This window comes from Gossypium hirsutum, chromosome A10 (assembly GCF_007990345.1).
Source record: "Gossypium hirsutum isolate 1008001.06 chromosome A10, Gossypium_hirsutum_v2.1, whole genome shotgun sequence".
Taxonomy (NCBI): Eukaryota; Viridiplantae; Streptophyta; class Magnoliopsida; order Malvales; family Malvaceae; genus Gossypium; species Gossypium hirsutum.
In genome coordinates this window covers 82,011,316-82,031,750 of record NC_053433.1, presented here as the reverse complement: position 1 = coordinate 82,031,750, position 20,435 = coordinate 82,011,316, and the positions used below count along the sequence as shown (strand labels likewise).

The 20,435-nt window shown below is 36.2% G+C and overlaps 4 protein-coding genes across 4 annotated transcripts; 3 read left to right on the top strand and 1 right to left on the bottom strand.

Moving 5' to 3' along the window:
• The first annotated feature begins 10,510 nt into the window (after positions 1-10,510).
• LOC121208331 (uncharacterized) lies at positions 10,511-11,714 on the top strand. Its single transcript, XM_041078891.1, has 3 exons — positions 10,511-10,685; positions 10,846-11,070; positions 11,414-11,714. Exons 1-3 carry the CDS (start codon positions 10,645-10,647, stop codon positions 11,544-11,546), a joined length of 399 nt encoding a protein of 132 aa, XP_040934825.1. The 5' UTR covers positions 10,511-10,644; the 3' UTR covers positions 11,547-11,714.
• Positions 11,715-12,666: 952 nt separating this feature from the next.
• Positions 12,667-15,265, top strand: LOC107896769 (60S ribosomal protein L5). Its single transcript, XM_016822036.2, has 9 exons — positions 12,667-12,850; positions 13,168-13,237; positions 13,350-13,441; positions 13,730-13,856; positions 13,935-14,014; positions 14,114-14,230; positions 14,450-14,584; positions 14,692-14,861; positions 14,960-15,265. The coding sequence occupies exons 1-9, from the start codon at positions 12,848-12,850 to the stop codon at positions 15,063-15,065; spliced, it is 900 nt and encodes a 299-aa protein (XP_016677525.1). The 5' UTR covers positions 12,667-12,847; the 3' UTR covers positions 15,066-15,265.
• A 1,834-nt stretch (positions 15,266-17,099) lies between these two features.
• LOC107896768 (uncharacterized) lies at positions 17,100-18,080 on the top strand. Its single transcript, XM_016822035.2, has 2 exons — positions 17,100-17,416; positions 17,751-18,080. Exons 1-2 carry the CDS (start codon positions 17,259-17,261, stop codon positions 17,989-17,991), a joined length of 399 nt encoding a protein of 132 aa, XP_016677524.1. The 5' UTR covers positions 17,100-17,258; the 3' UTR covers positions 17,992-18,080.
• A 228-nt stretch (positions 18,081-18,308) lies between these two features.
• Positions 18,309-20,068, bottom strand: LOC121208329 (zinc finger protein ZPR1; the record flags this gene model as incomplete). Its single annotated transcript, XM_041078890.1, is given in 4 exon segments — positions 18,309-18,650; positions 18,766-18,871; positions 19,340-19,431; positions 19,960-20,068. Coding segments are annotated over 4 exon segments (432 nt in total), but the record flags the coding sequence as incomplete, so codon positions are not given.
• Between the last annotated feature and the right edge of the window lie 367 nt (positions 20,069-20,435).

The window sequence follows — 20,435 nt, the reverse complement described above, 5'->3', positions numbered from 1 at the left end:
GGAGGTAATAGAAGGTGATATCGTCAAACTCCTCAGCCAATTCAAGAACTAGTTTTCTATAACCGATTAGTTTAGGATCTCTAGTCTCCCACTCCCCTTTGAGTTGGTATATCACCAACGCTGAATCCCCGTATACTCTCAGTACTTAATGTTCCGTTCAATGGCTGCACGAATGCCTATAATACATGCTTCATATTCTGCCATGTTATTTGTACAATCGAAGTCCAACTTGCTAGCAACAGGATAATGATCTCCACTTGGGGATACCAAAACTGCCCCAACTCCATTACCCGTAGCATTGAAGCTCCATCGAAATTTAACTTCCATACGTGATCCATTGAGGATTTCTTCAGTATTCGCCACATGCATCAAGTCCTCGTTGGAAATCGAAATTCAAAGATTCATAGTCCTCCAAGGCTCTACTAGCTAGGAAATCGGCTATTGCACTTCCCTTTATGGCCTCTGACTGACATATACTATATCAAATTCTGAGAGCAAGATCTGCCATCTAGCCATTCTCCCGTTCAAAGCAGTCGATTCCATCATATACTTTAAAGGATCTAACTTTGAAATCAGCCAAGTCGTGTGATACAACATATACTGCCTCAGTCGTCGGGTTGCCCAGATTAGAGCACAACACAACTTCTCAATTGATGAGTACCTCATTTCACAATCGGTAAATTTCTTACTGAGATAGTATATTGCCTTTCTTTCTTTCTCGTCTCATCATGTTGGCCCAATACACATCCCATGGAATTCTCCAACACTGTTAGATACAATATCAATGGCCTATCTGGACTTGGAGGTGATAAGACTGGAGTATTAGCCAAGTACTGCTTTATCTTATCGAAAGCCCTCTGACACTCTTCATCACATTCACCCGATTATGTTTCTTTAAGAGCCGGAATACTAGATCACATTTCTCTTCAGTTGTGAGATGAACCGAGCAATGTAATTCAGCCTCCTAGGAAGCCTCGAACCTCCTTCTGAGTGCGCGGGGAGGTAAATCTCGTATTGCCTTTACTTTGTCTGGGTCAACCTCGATCCCCTTTTTGCTAACTATGAAGCCTAATAACTTCCCTGATCTGGCTCCAAACGTGCATTTGGCCGGGTTAAGCTTGAGCTGAAATTTCTTTAATCTCAAAAATAACCTTTTCAAGACCTGAACATGCTCTTCTTCCGTTCTAGACTTCGCGATCATATCGTCAACATAGACTTCGATCTCCTTGTGCATCATGTCGTGAAACAAAGTCACCATAGCTCTTTGATATGTTGCTCCCGCATTCTTCATCCGAAGGGCATTACCTTGTAAAGAATGTTCCCCATAAGTAATGAATGTGGTTTTCCTCATGTCCCAGGATGCATCTTTATTTGATTGTATCCAGAGAAACCATCCATGAAAGAAAACAATGAATAGCCCGCCGTGTTATCTACCAAAGTATCATGTGAAGCAGTGGAAAGTTGTCCTTTGGACTAGCCTTGTTCAAATCCCTATAATCCACACACATTCGTACCTTTCCATCTTTTTGGGAACAGGGACGATGTTGGCTACCCAATCCGAATACTTGACTTCTTGTAAGAATCCAGCGTCGAATTGTCTTTGACTTCTTCTCTTATTTTCAACACAATGTCAGGTCTCATTCTCCTGAGCTTCTGTTGAACGGGTTTACAATCCTCCTTTATGGGCAGACGATGCACCACAATGTTAGTACGTAGCCCAGGCATATCTTGGTACGACCACGCGAAAACATCTTTGAACTCTCAGAGCAAATTAATGAGGTCTTGCCTTGTCTTTGCGGTGATTTCAGTTCCATTTTCACCTCCTTTCCATCCTCTAGGCTCACTATTTCTAATGATTCCTATGAGGTAGGATATGCTTATCCTCTTGTTCCACCATTCTTAACAAGTCCGGAGATGCATCATAATTTTCGTCATTTTCAAAGTCGTGGATCCCTCTAAACACACTTCTTGCTCAAAATAAGCTCCGTTTGAGGCAGCGTCACTCATGTCATTGATATCTGAAGACCTATGAGGGCATATCAAAGAATATACCAAGAATATATAAATTTATGAATATGTTTGTGCAAAAGAATTACAAATGAAAGAATTATTTGTAAGACAATCAATCAATGGAAATATAAAAGGAAAAAAAAGTGATTGATCGAGATGAACGTAGACACGTATTTCATTAAAATAATGATACTTAGGCCCAATGCCTATTTCACAAAAGATTTCATATCGTTTCTAGGCCAACAAACAACAGGAATGTTTTGAGCATTACTCTGAATAAGCCCTAAGACTACAGGGATTTCTTCAGCAGTCCAATTGTTTAGCTCGCTTCCAGGCTCATAAGGGCAGATCTCCAACAAGGCCCTCCTTTCCGTTGCTTCTATGGCGTTGGTATAAATATTTTCCAACATTCTTCCCATGCCGCTACCGGACACTCCACATTCAGAATGAATAAATCCTCCCGACACCAAAGATGCAGATATGTGGGGAAAGGTTAAAGGTTCACACTTAGCTTCATGTCCATTCAAACGCGCCCTTCTTTCTCTTGTCTCTTCTCTACTTCTTTCTTTTTCTGCTTCATGTCTGGCTTGTACCCTAAACCAAATCTATCAAACTTTTCCTTCGGCATTGGTGCCTCAATCCTCCCCTGAAGATATTTTCCCAATCCTTTCCCGGGTAAGGCTCCTCTTCCTACCATCAATCGCAATCCCATCTCAGTGGTCCTGGATATTTTCGGTACTGAAATTCTATTTCCCTCCGCAATAACATCGCGTTCACAAATTCTAACGACTGAAAGAACATTCTAGTGCCTCATCGTTGATGTCCACATAGGTGCATCGCTAGTCATCATTGCGATAATATCCTCCTCTGCATCTATCGTTACCAACCGATCCTCCGATACCAACTTCACCTTCTGATGTAATGATGAAGGTACTGCCCTGCTGAGTGTATCCACGGTCTCCCCAATAGACAGTTGTAGGAAGGTTTAATATCCATTACCAAGAAATCCACCTCATAAGCGACTGGGCCAATCCTTAATGGTACCTCAATTCTCCCTATAACCTCCTTTTTTGTTCCATCAAATGCCCTTACTATGCTCTGGCATGCTCTCATGTGCGAACTGTCTATTGGTAATCGACTAAGAGTGGACAAAGGCATACATTTAGTACAGATCCATTATCAACCAAGGCCCCGGGAGTGTGTACCCTTTGCACCGGACAGTAACATGCAGGGCTTTAGTAGAACCTCTTCCTCCGGATGGTATTTCATCATCATTGAAGAAGATAAAATTGTCAGCACCAATATTGTTGATCAACCGATCCAGCTTGTTTACCGAAATATCGTCAGCCACATATGTTTCGTTTAGCACCTTTAAAAGTGCATTCCGATGTACTTCTGAGTTTAGGAGTAAAGTTAATACAGAAATGCGGGCTGGCTGTTTGTGCAGTTGCTCTACAACACTGTATTCACTGTGTTTCAAAAACTTCAAAAACTCCTTTGCCTCCTCTTCTTTTATTGGTTCATTTACCAATGGCTCAACTTCTACTGCTTTCCCTTTCCTCTGTTCTTTCTTCCAATTCTCTTCCCTGGACGACTCTGCTTGAGCGTCATGTCTTTTTCCATTGCTCGTGTAAGAACCTATTTCCTGGTTTCTTTCTGCTTCTTTTCCCAAAATGGTCACATTACACCCGTAATTCCACGGCACCATTTTGTTATCCCTATAAAAGAAATTTGATGGTTTCTAGATTACAATTTTCGGTGTTACCTGAGCCCTAACCTCATTACCCTTAGGGCGTGAGATAATGACCATAGGATGATTTATTTTTGGAGCCTTTGTTCCCAACTCTGTCGCGCATATGCTCCTCATTTCTTTCGCATCTTCATAAAACCTCATCTCCTTGTTATCCATCATGCTTTGAACCAAAGCCTTGAATCCTTCACATTCTTGGATTTCATGCCCTGTTTTATGGTGAAATTCACAATAATTTCCCATCTCATGCCCTTCCTCAGAATCTGAAATAACCAACCCTCTTTTCGCCATTTCTTTCCAGACCCGTTTCAATGGAGTTTTTACTTCAGCAATGTCAGTCTTGACTTCTTCTCCCGTACCTTCGCTAACCATATTCACCCTCTTATCTGCGTGATTAGGTAACAGATTCTTTGCGTTAGGTGAGTCGTCAAGTTTGACAACACCTAAATTGATAAGTCCTTCTACTACCTTCTTGAAGGCAGTACAATTTTCTATCGAGTGCCCAGAATTCCCGCATGATAATCACATTGCGCGTTCGTATCATACCATTTTGGATACGGGGGTTGTAGAGGACTCAAGTAATGAGGAGCAACAACATGTGCATCGAATAAAGTCTGATACAACTCCTTGTATGACATCGGGATTGGCGTGAATTGGGGCTTTTCAGTAATTTGCCTAGCTCCCGACTCTTGTCTTGATGATCCCTGTTGATTAGCAACCACTTTCTTTGGTTGATTCACGGTAATTGACCTACCATAAGCATTCACATTATTCACTTCATTTTCTCTTTTCCTCGGGGGTGCCCTCCTATTATTTTCTCCTCCATCTATTTTTCCACTTTTAATGGCATGCTCAATCATTTCACCATTCATGATTATATCCGAGAAGTTTTTTGAAGCGCTTCCCAACATGTGAGTGATGAACGGGGCTTTCAAAGTATTAATAAAAAGCGTCGTCATCTCTTTTTCCAAAAGTGGTGGTTGCACCTGAACCGCCACCTCTCGCCACCTCTGCGCATATTGTCTGAAGCTTTCGTTTGATTTCTTCTCTAAATTTTACAGAGTTATCCTGTCAGGCATCATTTCTGAGACATGATTGTATTGTCTCAGGAAAGCCTGTGCTAAATCCCTCCAAGTAGCAATTTTAGCTCGGCTCAACTGATTGTACCACTTTGACGCCGCTCCCGTAAGACTTTCCTGAAAGCAGTGTATTAATAATTGATCATTATTAATATGCCCCGTCATTCTTCTACAAAACATAGTAATATGGGATCCTGGGCAACTAGTCCCGTTGTATTTCTCGAATTCCGGCATCTTAAATTTGTAAGGGAGCACCAAGTCCGGAACCAAGCTCAGATCCTTTGCATCTATTCCATAGCTTTCGATGCTTTCTATTGCCCTAAACTTTTCTTCTATCCATTTCCATTTCTCCTCAAATTGTTTTGGAAATTCCTCCTTCGCCTTGTCCTTTTCAACCATCTCATCAAGATCTGGGACAGCAATATTATTCGGGCTATCACCGGGATTAAAGCCCGCTCCGGGTTGAAAATTCCTTGGGATTGAAGCATCGCCTTGGAACTGCTGGGGCCTAACCGACACAGAGGGTCTCCGCGGATGCAGCTCAGTCTGTACTTGCGCATGCGGAGGCGTGAAACCTGGAGGATAAAGTGGTTCACCATTGTTTTCTTCTTCACTAACAATCACAGGACCTTTACCCTTATCTACTCCCTTCAATAATTGCGTCATCTTAGCCACCAGATCATTTTGGGACTCCTCCATCTTTTGCACCATGTCACGCTGAATCTTTTCCATTTGCTCTTTCATTTGCGCCTGCAACTGGTCTTGCATTTCTTTTTGAAGTCGCTTTAGCTTCTCCAACCTTTGGTCCATAATTTTTGCCTTAGCTCGGGTGTCGTAACTTTGTTGGTTTTCCAGGTTAACTGAAATGATTTTATTCGATTAGGTTTTTTTTTTAAATGGTCATTAATGCATATGATGTGATGCAATGCATGAAAAGAATGCAAAGAAAAAGAGGTACTGATTCTAATTCAACTTCATTAGAAAACTTTACTAGATAAAGAGTTTCTTTACATAAAATAGACTACATATATGGCTTTGCCCTTACACTCAAAGCCTTAACCTTTCTAAGAAGCCAAGCTAATTCTCGGCCCCTGTCCGACTCTGACTCATATTTCAAACTTAATAGATCAGCCTGAACCGCTAGGGTTTGCAGATGATCAGCTACTTCGCGCACTTGAGCCACCGCCTCTCCCATAATATAATCTCTTTCTCTAATCTGCTCTTGAGACCGACGGAATTGTCTTTGCCACTGCTCATTATTTTCTTCCAGAAGCTCTATTCGGATTTCACTATTTTGCAATGCATTCTCTAGCCCTCCTATTTGTCCTTTTAATTCTTCAATTTTGTCTAAGCTCGCCTTTAATTCAACCGTAGCATTATGATTACAGTACTGGTGAAGCGATCTTTCTAGTTCAGTTATCCGGACCTTCAACTCCGTCTTCTCGTCTTGGCAAACTAGTAGACTCTTTCCCAAGGCGACTTCTCGAGTCCGAGTATCCTGAAATTTCTTTTCCCATTGATTAGCTTTCGTCTTTTCCTCCTGAATTTCTTGTCGCCATTGTTCTAGCGTTTTACCCAAGCCAGCAGCTCTTACTGACCTACGCAACTTCTTGTAATCTGTCTTCAGGCTGTCCAAATCTTCTTCTGCTTTGTTCTTTCCTTTTCTCAATTTATCGGCCTCTAATCTTTGAATGTCCACATCCAGTCCTAACTGCATTTTTTCTTCCTCTAGTTGTTCTATCTTCTTCCCCAATTCTAAACTCCTTTTTTCAAATTCTTGTTTGATGATTTCTATCTCAGAAGGCAAAACTTGTAAGTGTTCCTCTAAAGATCGAGCAGTTTTTGCATTTGACGCCGGGATGTTATCGTTGATCCTTTGATCACGCCACTGACTATACTCGGGGGTAATTGTCGGACCCACGGCTAAGATCTTCATTCGACGAGTCTGGTTCCAGGCACTAGATATTTCTCGAACCTTCTTCTTGTAATTGTCCTCCCTATAGGAAAAATCACAATAGGCCAACCCCTGCGTTGCTGGTATGAATTGTCGTGATCTATACTGTCTTGATACGAGTAGATGAGCATATCCGATAGCTCCCCATATCCCGAGCAGCGGAACCCAGTCAAAATCTCCACATCGATACAATATCTCATCAGGAATTAACCAAGGGGCCCTCCATTCGATATCTTCATCCTGGAGATTCTGGAGTATCTCTATCCATTTTTCTTCTGAAATATCATCCCGTCTTGGCGTGGCCACCAATTCTCCTAGAGGGGAGTAGCTATCAGAGAATACCCGATAAGAGACCTTTTTGACTTTCCAGAAGTGGCTATGGAACCATGCCAATAAGAGCTGCGCGCATCCAATAAACCTTCCCTCCCCTGCTTTTCGACACGCATTCAAAGATCTAAAAGTTTCAGCGAGTATTGCCGGAACCGGTGTAACCCCTTTACTAAGCCGATCAAACAAATCAGACACAGCCTCGTCTATGTGTCCTAAAGCTTTGGGGAAAACCACTAGTCTATAGATACCTAAAGCGAAGACATCGACCCTTTTCTTTAAGTCAGGATGTACAAGCACCAAATCTCGCAAACTTTTCCAAGGAACACATTTACTGTCGCCCTTCTGTTGGATCCGGGCAGCGACCCACTGCTCGCTCATCCCAGTGATGTTCATTAATTTCTTTAACAACGGAGGGACACAAGCAGCTCTGGAATAAGCCTTGTCGACTTGAATCTTTGGGCACCGAAGCAAGGTCGTATACTCCTCCACAGTAGGCGTCAAATCTACTTTCCTAAAAGTGAAACAACTGTAGGCAGGATTCCAAAACTGAGCAAGGGCTCGGAATAAATACTTGTCCACTTTGACACTAAGCAGATAAGGTAGGTCACCGTAGTTACAATAGAACGGCTGCTTGGCCTCGACATCCCATTGATCCCAGACTTCTTTCATTTCTCGAAGGTCATTCTGGATTACACTGATACGGGTAAAATCCCACAATTCTGACACGTACCCTTCGGTAAGACTATCGCCTTTCTCTCGTTGTGTCGTTTCAGCCCATATTCGCACAGCCACATTATCCTCTACTTTATCAAAAAACCCATTTTCCATGATAAGCTTTCTACCCAGAAACTGAACGTAAATCGACACCTCTTTTAGAATGAAGATGCTATGCAATCACAAACAAAGTAAATTAGCATTAAACACAGAATAAGATTTAAAATAAGCGACAATCATTCATTTAGGTAAGCACTAAAATTTGGAGTAGCTCTACCTAGGTCAGTTCCTATGGCTCATTACATGTGATTTGGTTCTAAAGTAGGGTACCTGAACCAGCAGATTCCTCGATCCTCACCCATTATAGGCTCATACGGACCGAGTTCGATTCAAGGGGATACATTTCCCTATGGCCATGCGGAGATGAAAATCTCACGAAGACATAGGTACGGATATATCCCGAAAGCGATTCACTATCCCATGCGGAGGTGAAAACCTCACGAAGGCGTAGCTTCTCACTCCCACTTAAAAAGGGTATGACCAGCGGTCATGCAATGCAATGTGCAGAGGTATAAAATAAAATACAGAACACGATAAAAAAATATAACTCAAAACAAAAGAGATGCAATGAGAGGATCGTAAATTTAAATCGAATTTTCCACTTTCAACAGAAAGACAAGAAATAATCAACACGTGGCTTGACTCTCTTATTGTCCCCAGCGGAGTCGCCAAGCTGTTGACAGCTTTTTTTTTAGGATGAAAAACGGGGTTGACTTGAGTTTTGAAAAAAAGAAACGGGAGTCGCCACCAATCCTCTTTTTTTTATGAGGTGCGATTGGATCACCTCGAAGAGGGGTTGTTTTTAATAAACGGTTTGATTTTATTAAAACAACAAGTTTGGTCCACGAAATTCAGAAAAACGGGTTCGGGAGTCGGTTACGCACGAGGAAGGATTAGCACCCTCGATACGCCCAAAATTGGTACCTAGTTGATTACTTAATGTCTTAATGTCAAAATTGAGAACCTTGAAGAATTTTAAAAATACGATCCTTGTATTAAAACGTTGAAAATTTTTAGGAAAAAGGGGATATTTCACGTTATTCGAGAAAGAGAATCATATCCAGTAAGTTAGGACACAATGTCTCAAATTCCCGATACGCGGATGAAAAATGCTTATTTAAAAGATATTTTATTATCTTGGTTTTAGAAATAAATCAGACCCAGTAAGTTAGGGCACGATCTTTCTTAATTCCCGAGATCGTTTAAAAACTTGAGTTTGAAAAGATTCGTGTATTTAGATTTATTATGAAAATCGAAACCCAGTAAGTTAGAGTACGATCCTTTCGAATCTAAATACGAAATATTTTTAAAACAAATTTTGTTATATCGAGTAAAATAAAACACGAAAATCGTAGTAAAAAATGTGAAAGCAAATTACATTGTTGTTATACGTGGTAAAATCATAATACACATAAAAATAAAAAATAATACGAGCAATAGCAACAATATAAAATAAATAGAAGTCATACCTACAATCATATAAAATAACAATATATATAAACAAATAAATTAAAACATTCATTCAAAATAATAACGAAAATGAAATAAATAAGTAACAAATACAATTAAATATAAAAAGATATATATAGACATAAACTAAAATATGTATATATATAAATTAACAAAATGTATAAAGTATATTTTAATATATAAAAGAAACGATAAATGTGTATATATAAAAATATGTACATATATATGGGTGTATAAAACTATGGAATATGAAAATAATAAAATACATATAAAAGTAAGTATATATATATGTTGAAAAATAAAAGAAAGTATGTATGTACAAATTAAAGTTTAAAAATAATGAAAATATACGTATGTATACGAATAAATACGTTAATTTTGATACATGTAAAAAAATATATTGAAAATGTATATATATATTTATGTAAATTAAGATATACAAAAATATGTATGTACGTGCATATAAAAATATATATACTTATAAAATAAAAGGATATGTATGTATATAAATTAATAGTAATATGTGTGTATATACGGATTTATAAAAAAAGTATATTTTAAACTATAAAGATTATATATAAATATGTATATATTTAGGAAAATGAAAATATATATATAGATATATAGATATGTACATAAGTTGTAAAATATATAAACTATATAAGTATATATGTTATAAAAACAATGTATGTATATCACAAAAATATACGCATGTATATGTATATATGTGCCGAAAATTTAAATAAAATAAATATAAACAAATAGGTAATAATAATAATAATAATAATAATAATAGGACTAAATCAAAACGGAAACGAAATCTCAGGGCTGAAATCAAAAATGAAATAGAGTAAAGGATTAAAATGTGAGGCGCGCGAAAAGGGAAGGACTGAAAAGAGAAATATTCCCTAGTCCTAGAGTGCAACGTTTCAGCGCAAAGGACCATACATGGTCAAAGGACCTGATTGAAACAGAAACAAAACTCGCGGCCCAAATCGAAAAAAATAAAAGGTTTGATTGCATTTCAACGCAAGATGGAGGGACTAAATGCATAAATTACCCATTAAGGACAAGCATGTGCAAGATTCCCCACTAATGTGCCGTTCATGATTGAAAAAAAGACCAAAAATGTTTTATATTTTTATTCTTTCACTTTTTGAATTTGCTAGAGGAAAAAGGCTCTGCCTTCTTTCAAACCACCATTTTTTTCAAACACCCAACACTTGGGTTTCTTAACACCTTGAGTGCCACCACGCCACCAAGACCGACGGCCGACGATGGAAGAAAAACCCCGGCGGCACGGTCACGGCCAACTCCGGTGAGTTTCTCCTCTCCTTATTTCTTTTGTTTTTATTTTCGTAAGTAGAAAGAAATAAAAAGAAATCAAACTAGATGTAAAAACACACAAAAATAAAGAAACGAAAATTACTTCTCCGATTCAAAGTTTATGTTTTTATTGTTCTTGTGTCCGTAAAAAGAGAGGAAGAGCCCCCTTTGCCGGCCATCGACCACCGCACCGGTCGCCGGACGCCGGCGACGACGCCGCCGTTCGCGGTGGCCGGAAAACCAAAAAAAGCTCCCTTTTTCTCCTTTTTGCGAATAGAGTCCAGATCTGGGGTTAGAAAAGCCGAAATCCCGGCGAAAAGGGCCAAAATCGAAAGAGACCTTTCGGTTCTTCCTCTTTCCACCGCCGCCGGAAACAGGTAAACTCCTTTTTACTTTTATTTTTTTATCTTATATATATGTGTGTTGATTGAATGATAATAAAAAGAGAAAGAAATACTATAGAAAAACCGAAATAGAACGAAAATAAAGAAAACGAAAAAAAACAAGGTGAATCACCTTCTAAAGCCCCCTTTTTTATTTCTTTCAATTTTTTCAAAAGCCGAATCTTCTCTTTTTTGTTACAAAAGTCCCCCTCCTTTTTTTTTCTCTTTTTTTTCCCCTTGGTCCGATTTTGCTTGTGGCTTTTTATAGCCAAAAATACAATATTCTGTTAATGTTTATTGCTCCATTTTTTTGTCCTTTTCCTTTGCTTGTTTGCAGGTGCGGCAAAAGGCATGGTGGTGGCAGACAGCATAGGAGAGTGGGAGTGGTGCTGGTGGCAGACAACATGGGAGAATGGGAAGAGGCAAGTGGGAGTCTAGGGTTTTGGGATTGGGCTTGGATGTTGGGCTAGGTTGATTTTAAGTTTTGGGTTTTATTATTAGGGTTATTTTGTTGATATGGGCCCGGGCAAAAATGGACTTTTACATTGGCTTTTAAAATCATCACCTTATGAAGTCACTTACTTCATATGTTAACAAGTCACAATTTTCATAATAAAAATGTACAACAATTCCCTTTTAATTAATAAATTCATTAAAAGTGAGGTTTAAATTGTACAACCATCATTACATTTTTTTTAAATTTCTCTCTTCAAGTAAACAAATAATTATAACACCCTTTTTCTACTTATTGATATCCATAATTATAACAAAATCATTATATTTATTTTCATTCTCTAATAGTTAAATTATGTTCTCATTAGTAGAGTTGATCCTTAAAAAGAATAATTTAAAAAGCTTGTGTCCAATATGCTAGCGTTCTAAGCTCTCCTTTATCTTAATTGGCTCATCCACTTCCATGTACATCCTCACCATCTGCTAGCTCTTTTATTACGCATAAGTTACAAATTTACTCCCTATTTTTTAATTTGATTATTTTTAATTTTTGTATTTTTTAATTTTTAAATTTTAGTCTCGATTAAACGATAATTTTTAAATTAATTAAGTTAAAATTTATGATTTATCAAACATATAATGCTATGTTAATTTACTATTTTTATATAATACTCACAAAAAATAATATCATCTTAATTAATGATTCAATTGCTACGGTTTTGAGTTAGAATTAAAACTTTAAAATTTAAAAAGCGTAGGAATTAAAAATGAACAATTTGAAGAATATAAATTAAATTCACAACTTGTGTATGACTGTTGACTGATAACATAATTTGACGTAACGGATTTACTATTGTTATTTGGATTAAAACTAAAATTTTAAAATTCGAAATCCATAAAAACTTAAATTTAGCAATGTGACAAATACATGAAGTAAATTTACCTATTTTCTTTCAACAAGAAATTTGATCAAATTGAGTTACATCTAGTAGAAAGATTGATATCAAAATTTCACCTCAAATTATTATTATTTTATTACTGTCCTGAAATTAGTTAATACCCAATTCAATTGAGTAAATGACCAAAAATACTATTACGCCCTTTCATAAACCCATACGCCCAAAACAAAACCCTAGAGAAAGCAATTTAAGCAAAAAAAAAGAAAAGAAGAAGAAGATCTTAGCCGTTGATCTGAAGTCTATCATGGTGTCTCTATATTAGGGTTTTTAAGTTCTACACTACCTTTTATATAATCTATCTCCTCCTCCTTCCTCTTTAGCCGTCTTTCCCTCCCTCCCTCTCAGATCAAAGCTTCAAAATGGTAAGTCTTTCTAACGTCTACGCTCTCCCATCTTTTTCAACTTGAAGATATTTCTCTTCGTATGAAGGGCTTTAAGAAAACTTTATCAAACTGCTTGGATATTAATGAAATCTGATGGCTTTTTGAGTATTGATCATTTTTCCACTCTAGGTCTTTTTCATTCACCCAGTAATCACTCTTTAATTTTCTTTTTAATAGGTTGGTTTTATTTTGATTTGCGATTTGTTGGTAGTCATTTTATAGTAAAATGAAGGGGTTTAATCACTGTTTCTACTATAAGGTGCTAGAATAATGAAGGTTCTCTTTGGTCATTGTAGGCATTTGTCAAGGCTCAGAAAACCAAAGCTTACTTTAAGCGGTTTCAGGTTCCATACAAGAGAAGGAGAGGTATTTGTTTCTGTATAATGGTTACTTTGTGTTTATAATTTTAGAAATACTATGTGATCTTCTGGCTCTTGAGCGACTTTCTGATATGATTTATTGAATTTATTATGTGTAGAGGGAAAGACTGACTACCGGGCTAGGATTCGCCTAATCAATCAAGACAAGAATAAGTACAACACTCCTAAGTACCGATTCGTTGTCCGATTTGTATCCTTAAAGTTGTATATTGTTACATTGTCATTATACTTTTAGGTCAGCAACCAAACAGCTGCAAAATCGGAAATTTCCTACCAAAGTCTAATTTTGTTTAATTGCAGAAATATTAGCCTAGCATATGTTGTGACATGAAAATGAAGTAATCCAATTGAAGCACTGTGTATTTGATTAATAACTCTACTTTTAGTGCTTTATTTTTATTCTGATGTTCTCATTGAAGACATTTTCATTCGTTTGCTGGAGACATTTCTAGTTTGTAGACCTTGACGTTTTGATTAGAGCAACAAAGATGTCACCGCACAAATAGTTTCTGCTAATATTGCTGGTGATATGGTTCTTGCTTCTGCTTACTCACATGAGCTTCCACGATATGGGCTTGAAGTGGGTCTTACAAACTATGCTGCAGGTATTCTATTTATTGACTTTGGATTATCTGTAAAATAAAAATTTATTTTTTTAACATGCTTTTGATAAATTCCAACAGCTTATTGCACTGGTTTGCTGTTGGGGCGCCGTGTGCTTAAGATGCTCGAAATGGATGATGAGTATCAGGGCAATGTAGAGGTATTATATATACAGCCTTTCCACCATTTTCTGGTAAAAAAAATAATAGATATTGTTTCCTACATGATGTTTCTTTATTGATGGATTATATATTACTAGGCTACTGGAGAGGATTTCTCAGTTGAGCCAACTGAGACAAGGAGACCTTTCCGTGCTCTCCTTGATGTAGGGCTGATCAGGACAACCACTGGCAATCGTGTTTTTGGTGCTCTAAAGGTATCATAAAAGATTTATTTTCGGTTCTACTCTGTTTGAAATAATACCATTTTCTAGTATGTACCTTTCCCCTTCAATGGACCAACTATTCGAGTACATATTTTTGAAACATTCAATTTTGATTTCAGCCCGAGAATCCAAGTAATTGTAGAGGATCAGATCCTTTTATTCACTGAAGTCTGACATTTCGATTAATAGAATTGGTTTTGATCTTAAAAGGGAGCCTTGGATGCTGGTTTGGATATTCCTCATAGCGACAAGAGGTTTGCTGGGTTCTCCAAGGACAACAAGCAGCTTGATGCTGAGGTTCATAGCAAGTACATATATGGTGGCCATGTTGCTGCATATATGAGGGTAAAAGATGTTATCCATAATAGTATCTCTCTTTCATTGAATTCGGTGATATAACGATTCATTTTTTATTCCTTTTCCGTCCGTAACGGTACATTATTGTTTTGTAGACTTTGATGGAAGATGAACCTGAGAAGTATCAGTCTCACTTCAGCGAGTATATTAAGAGGGGAATTGAGGCTGATAACATCGAGTCCTTGTACAAGAAAGTTCATGCTGCCATCCGAGCTGATCCAACTGCAAAGAAGACTGAAAAGGAGCCTCCTAAGCAGCACAAAAGGTCAGTGTTCAGTGCAGTGCAACTTGTGTGAATGCCATTAAAACTTGTATTTAATTTTCTTTATGAATCTCTTACCATTTTTGTGTGCTCTGTTGCAGGTTCAACTTGAAGAAGCTAACATACGAGGAAAGGAAATCTAAATTGATTGAACGGTTACACACCCTTAATGCCGCTGCTGGTGCTGATTCAGAGGAAGAGGATTGAATGTAGGAATGCTCATTTCAAAGCACTAAAATTATTCCATGCTTTTCTTTATTATACATTGCTGTTGACTGCAGTTTTGTCCAGAACTGAGTTGCATTTTGTAAGGGGTTGAACTTATTTCGCATTTTGTTTCAATTTTGTTAAGAATTTTTGTTATTTTTTGCAATTCTAGTGTAATTGAATTATTAGATTTTTGGATATTTAGTTGCTTGTGAAATGCAATTTTAGCCAGTCACAGGCTAGCTTTGCAAAACTTCATCACTAACAATTAAAAAGGTTTATGAAGGTCTCAAAGTAAAAATTTAGTTACATTTTAAGGTTACTTGTTTCCTAATTTCAAAGAGAATGTTTGACTATAAATGCCATCTAAAGTGAGGGTATACTGAAATAATATGGTATGTCGACCAAATATTGAAGATTGTTAAGAAAATTTATATAAATTCAGCCAAAACTTATATCAAGATGATTGGTTTGAAGGGAATGTTTTATAATATTTGTGTTTAAATTTTTGTATTTTATTAAAGGATTATTATATGCTATTTTATTTATATATTTTTTTAAATATTAATGAAGTTCTCTTTTTAACTCTCTTTTACTATCTACTTATGAAGTTTCTCCACAAATGACAAATGTCTTATTTATTTTTATATATTAATTTTTTATTATATCTACGTATGTTATACCTTAAACTCATCTATAAAGGAGTAATTATTTGATACACGTGGAGCTTTTTAGACTTAACGTGTACGTTAAGAGCAAGTTAGTTAGACTCTATCGATAAGTGTACCATTTTTATTTTAATATTGATGTGTATTGGTATTGATATGTTTTAATGTATCAATGTTTTAAAACTTTTGTCATATTTAATTTATTGATAAATTATATATATTTAAATATTTTTGTATATATGTTTATTGTCTAAATTTTAGTTTTTAATAAATTATATATTATTTTGGTGAAAAATAATTTATATATTAGGACAATATTTTGTATAGTGTTAGTGGAGTTTTTAAATTCCAGAAGCAGAGTAAAGAGTTTACAAGTGTTCTACATGCGTATAGTAAAATTCTAAAAAGTTAAATATTTAAAAGAAAAATACACATGGTAATTTTGTAAGGTTACTTGTGAAATAAAAAAATACATTGCCTATTTACTAAACACTAACCCTTATATATTTTATATACATGCATATATACTTCCATTACATTCATTTAAATATATTTATATGTAAATGTAAGTTTTAAAATTATTAATTAAGTTCAATAATTTGAATTAATAACTGTTAATTTTTAGAAAAGTTAAATTAGTTAAGAAAAAAAAGTTGGCTTAAAATATCAATAATTTAAAATTATTTAAAATTATTGCATCAATCAGTATGCACTAATATTGACCGAAATAGGTTAAAATACACCAAAATGTTGATTAAATAGAAAGATACAAGACTTAATACCGATTTAGGATCAAAATGATACATATTAACTGGTACGATATTAACTACCATGGTTAATAGTGTGACAAGTGTTCCGTTGATTTATATAGTTAAAATTATAATGTACCCTATACAACATTTTTAATACCCTTAATATGCTTATGAAATTTAAAAACTCTACAAGATAACTTTCATATTAAATATAGAATAATATTTGGTACACTATCAACAGAGTTTTTGAATTTCACAAACTAGGTCAAGAGTTAGTAAATGTCCTATAAAAGTATAATTAAATATTAAAAAATAAATATTTCAAAAATAGAGACATATGACAAAATTTTAAATCTATTTGTAGAATAAAAAATATATACTCTCAATGTACAAAATAATAATCCATTATACTCTATAAATAAATAATTTGACAAATATATTACAAAATACAATAAAAATATATATAAATAAATGTTACACTTTCCAAAATCTAAAAATCTTTACTATAAAATAATTACTCTTATGCTATGTTGTAAATAAGCACAAGGACCGAACAGAGATATCTTAAGGTCATAAAAGGGTCCCACAAGAAAACAACCTTATCGAGTCGCAACCAATGAGTTTTCCTATCTGTTTATTTCCAAACGTACAAACACTATCCGCTCAACACTCTCATTCCACGTCACAATTCGACTATAACTGAGTCCTTTTAAAAAAAATGTTGGCTCTTTTATTTATTGGAGTTGTTGAGACTTGAGGCAGAGAGAGTGTCAATGGCACATTCACTAACTCCTGTTCCAGCCACTGCAATAACCCCCATTGCCAAATCAAACAAGCTTGCATCTCACATTCCTACTTTAAGATTGCAGACGGTGTCAGCTTCTTACCAGACACCCCATCATGTCTTGGATGATAAACTAGTTCATCGCAGGTTTGCATATTGAAGCCCTTTTATATTGTATCATTGTACGCATATACTAATATGCCCATGTTTGAAAAATTTGCAGCATCATAGAAAGGGTCTAAATGTTTGGGTTTAGTCCTTAATTTCTGGTGTTTTACTGTGACTTGTGAGGGGAAATATTATGCTTTACTCTCTAAGCTAGAGAATTACCCTGACTGATACTTGCTAAACTTGTTAAACTTCTGGGTTTGAAGTTCAAACAGACAAATTATAACTTTCCAACATTGTCCGTTTTATGTTATGGAGGATGAAAATAATGCAGCATTATGTTATGTTTGTGGGGTTGGGTTCTATGGTGCAGGGCTGTGACATTGAGCTTGGCAGGGGCAATGCTGAGCTTGAATGTTGGTGACCAGAGGCAAGCAAATGCAGCTAGAAGGCCGCCACCTCCACCACCAGAGGAGAAAAAGGACCCGAGTGTGAGTGGAGTGCAGGCGAAAGTGTTAGCTAGCAAGAAGAGAAAGGAAGCAATGAAACAAGCTATGGCCAAGATGAGGGAGAAAGGAAAACCTGTTGATGGCACATCACCACCATCTGAATAGAGTTCGAAAATGTACATGCCTTTTTGGAAAGGGAACTTTGTACTATTCTTAACAAGCAACTTTAATACAATTTTTATTCATTTTGGGTATTTCTCAAAACTTAAGGATCTTCATATTCTAGGGCAAAATTGGATAGGAAAAAAAGAGAGTAAAAGGCTACTGATTAAACATTACACAACATTGCTTTGTGTGTGTATGATTTTGTATGTGCTCAGGCAAGAACATTAAGGCCTTAACGGGGGGTTTTTTGACTTGTAATTGTATCCAATCCGAAATTGTCAGCTCTTAAAAAATATATGAAAGACAAAGTAGAAACATCAAAGCAAACATAATTCTAAAATTTAGTCATAATAAACAAAAAATTCCTTACAGTATAATTTTACAGTAATAAGTATATATGAAGCCTCAAAATTGCAGTCTGGCTCTAAATCTTTTAGGAATACATTGTTTCAGTCCAGCAGCCAGTATGAATAGTTTTGCACAGCACAGTTTGATCCAATGCTTGCTCTCGATCACACATCATTTGCAGTTCATTTATTCTTGGGGGTTCTCATTGGATGTCACCCCGGTTGAGTTGTAAGCAGCATCAGCTGAAGAGGTGTCGATGTCATTCAGGCCCAGTTCTTCATTTTGTTCCCATGATCTCTCATATTCCTCAACTGCAGAAACAATCCAAATTTGTTGAATTGTACAAAGGAGAAGAGCCAACATAAGAATTATTGGAAAATAATGGCAAAGGGGGTAGCACTTCTTTGTCAAGATTAGAGAACTTACAAATTAATTGATGGTCATCTTTAATATCATCAGTTGCTGGTGCAATAAAAGAGTTAGCTAATGCATCATCCAGAATTAAAGTCCAAGGTTCTGTCATGCTCAAAATCTGCAAAATAGCAACCAGACCCCTCCGTGAGAAGAAAAAAGGTTAAGGTTTTCATTCTTTACTTGTACAGATCATTTGATGTTTATCTCATTCTGCAAAAGTGTCAAGGACTGACGTATGCAAAGCATCTCCATATCCTTCCCATATACATGAAACAAAAACATAAGAACAAATATATGGGTCATATGTATGGTTTAAGTCTGAGGAAGATGAGGCAGTAATCTTCATCGTTAATTTTGCATGTTTATTGCTATACATCTCAATCTATCCTCGATTTTAAATACACCAAGTATCCATCATATTTAAATTTAAGTTATTAATTGATAAAGAACATGCATTCTAGGCACTCGTATTTATCAAGAAACTGAAATGGCACACAGGCATACCGACTGGCAGAGCTGAAATGAACCAGTATTCTATGTAACCAGGTTACATAAAATTTTACCAGAGGCAGTGTTGAGATAGTACCTTGTTCAACCTTGCTTTAAAGTCTAGCCACTTGTTTTTCTTAGATTCGTCAAGACTATCTCCAAAAGTAAATCCATGCACTCTCTCAAGGCCTGAACACAGAGTTTGGGAATAGTACAATTAATATGCATAAGATACATAATTAAAGCACCTCATGTCAAACTCATGCAATGAGGAAACAAGGTAGTGACAGTTGCCCAAGAACATCAAATAAAAAAAATGAGGAAGCAAATAGAGGGAACTTGGTTGAATAACCTAGGAATGAAGCAAAAGTTCTAGCTAAATGAAGATGTGGAGGTCTACGCTGTACATGGTAGCAAACTAGCCTCACTCTGCTCTAGAAATATAAAGCATCGCTTGTAAGATAGAGTCATTACAGGGTGAAAGGCTCAAACTTAGTAAATAAAAGTGGATGTGGACTATAAACAACAGAATCAGCAAGCAAACGAAATTTAGTCTCACTCTCTTCCGGAACACCTAAACGAGGTTGTGAAGAGAACAATTTGAGGGTGAAGTGCTCAAACTTAGCAAACAATGAAGGAAAAAGAACTATAAATAACAGAATCAACAATCAAACAGAGTTTCACATGGAAAAATTAAATGAGTAATAAAGTACTCACTTTCACTAATTTTGGTAATCAAACCTTCAACCGTTGTAACAACCCCACCAAGTGTGCCACTAGCTAGCTCCAAATCAAGTTCTGGGACTTTTACACTTGCAGTATCTGACTGATAAACTTACAAAACCACTTGTTAGATAACTTACCATAAGCATGGAAAAAAGAACGGGCAGAACATGCCATTTCAATCCCATGAAATGTTCATTACATGCTTGAGGGAAAGGTGACGCCCAGTGTAATAATAGTATCAAAAACTTGAGGGGATGCAATGTTAACTTAAATTGCTAAATGGGAAAACTAAATTAATGACTATATTAGTACCTGTTACAGCCATGAAAATATATTTTATATGGCCAAGATATGATAATACTGTGGATGCAATCAGCCTTTAAGTGTGATTGCTAACAATCCCTATTACAACCTTATATTTCCTTTTTCCCTTGATTTCCCTCTAATTGAAGCTCGGGTTGTTTATT

What these genes read in the sequence shown, in the direction of transcription:
- LOC107896768 (XM_016822035.2), top strand. Translation starts at nt 17,259, where the DNA reads ATGGCACATTCACTAACTCCTGTTCCAGCCACTGCAATAACCCCCATT. An exon ending in GATAAACTAGTTCATCGCAG is followed by an intron (nt 17,417 to 17,750) that starts GTTTGCATATTG and finishes TCTATGGTGCAG; the next exon opens with GGCTGTGACATTGAGCTTGG.
- LOC121208331 (XM_041078891.1), top strand. Translation starts at nt 10,645, where the DNA reads ATGGAAGAAAAACCCCGGCGGCACGGTCACGGCCAACTCCG. An exon ending in CACGGTCACGGCCAACTCCG is followed by an intron (nt 10,686 to 10,845) that starts GTGAGTTTCTCC and finishes GTCCGTAAAAAG; the next exon opens with AGAGGAAGAGCCCCCTTTGC. An exon ending in TCCACCGCCGCCGGAAACAG is followed by an intron (nt 11,071 to 11,413) that starts GTAAACTCCTTT and finishes GCTTGTTTGCAG; the next exon opens with GTGCGGCAAAAGGCATGGTG.
- LOC107896769 (XM_016822036.2), top strand. An exon ending in TCCATACAAGAGAAGGAGAG is followed by an intron (nt 13,238 to 13,349) that starts GTATTTGTTTCT and finishes TATTATGTGTAG; the next exon opens with AGGGAAAGACTGACTACCGG. An exon ending in GTGTTTTTGGTGCTCTAAAG is followed by an intron (nt 14,231 to 14,449) that starts GTATCATAAAAG and finishes TGATCTTAAAAG; the next exon opens with GGAGCCTTGGATGCTGGTTT.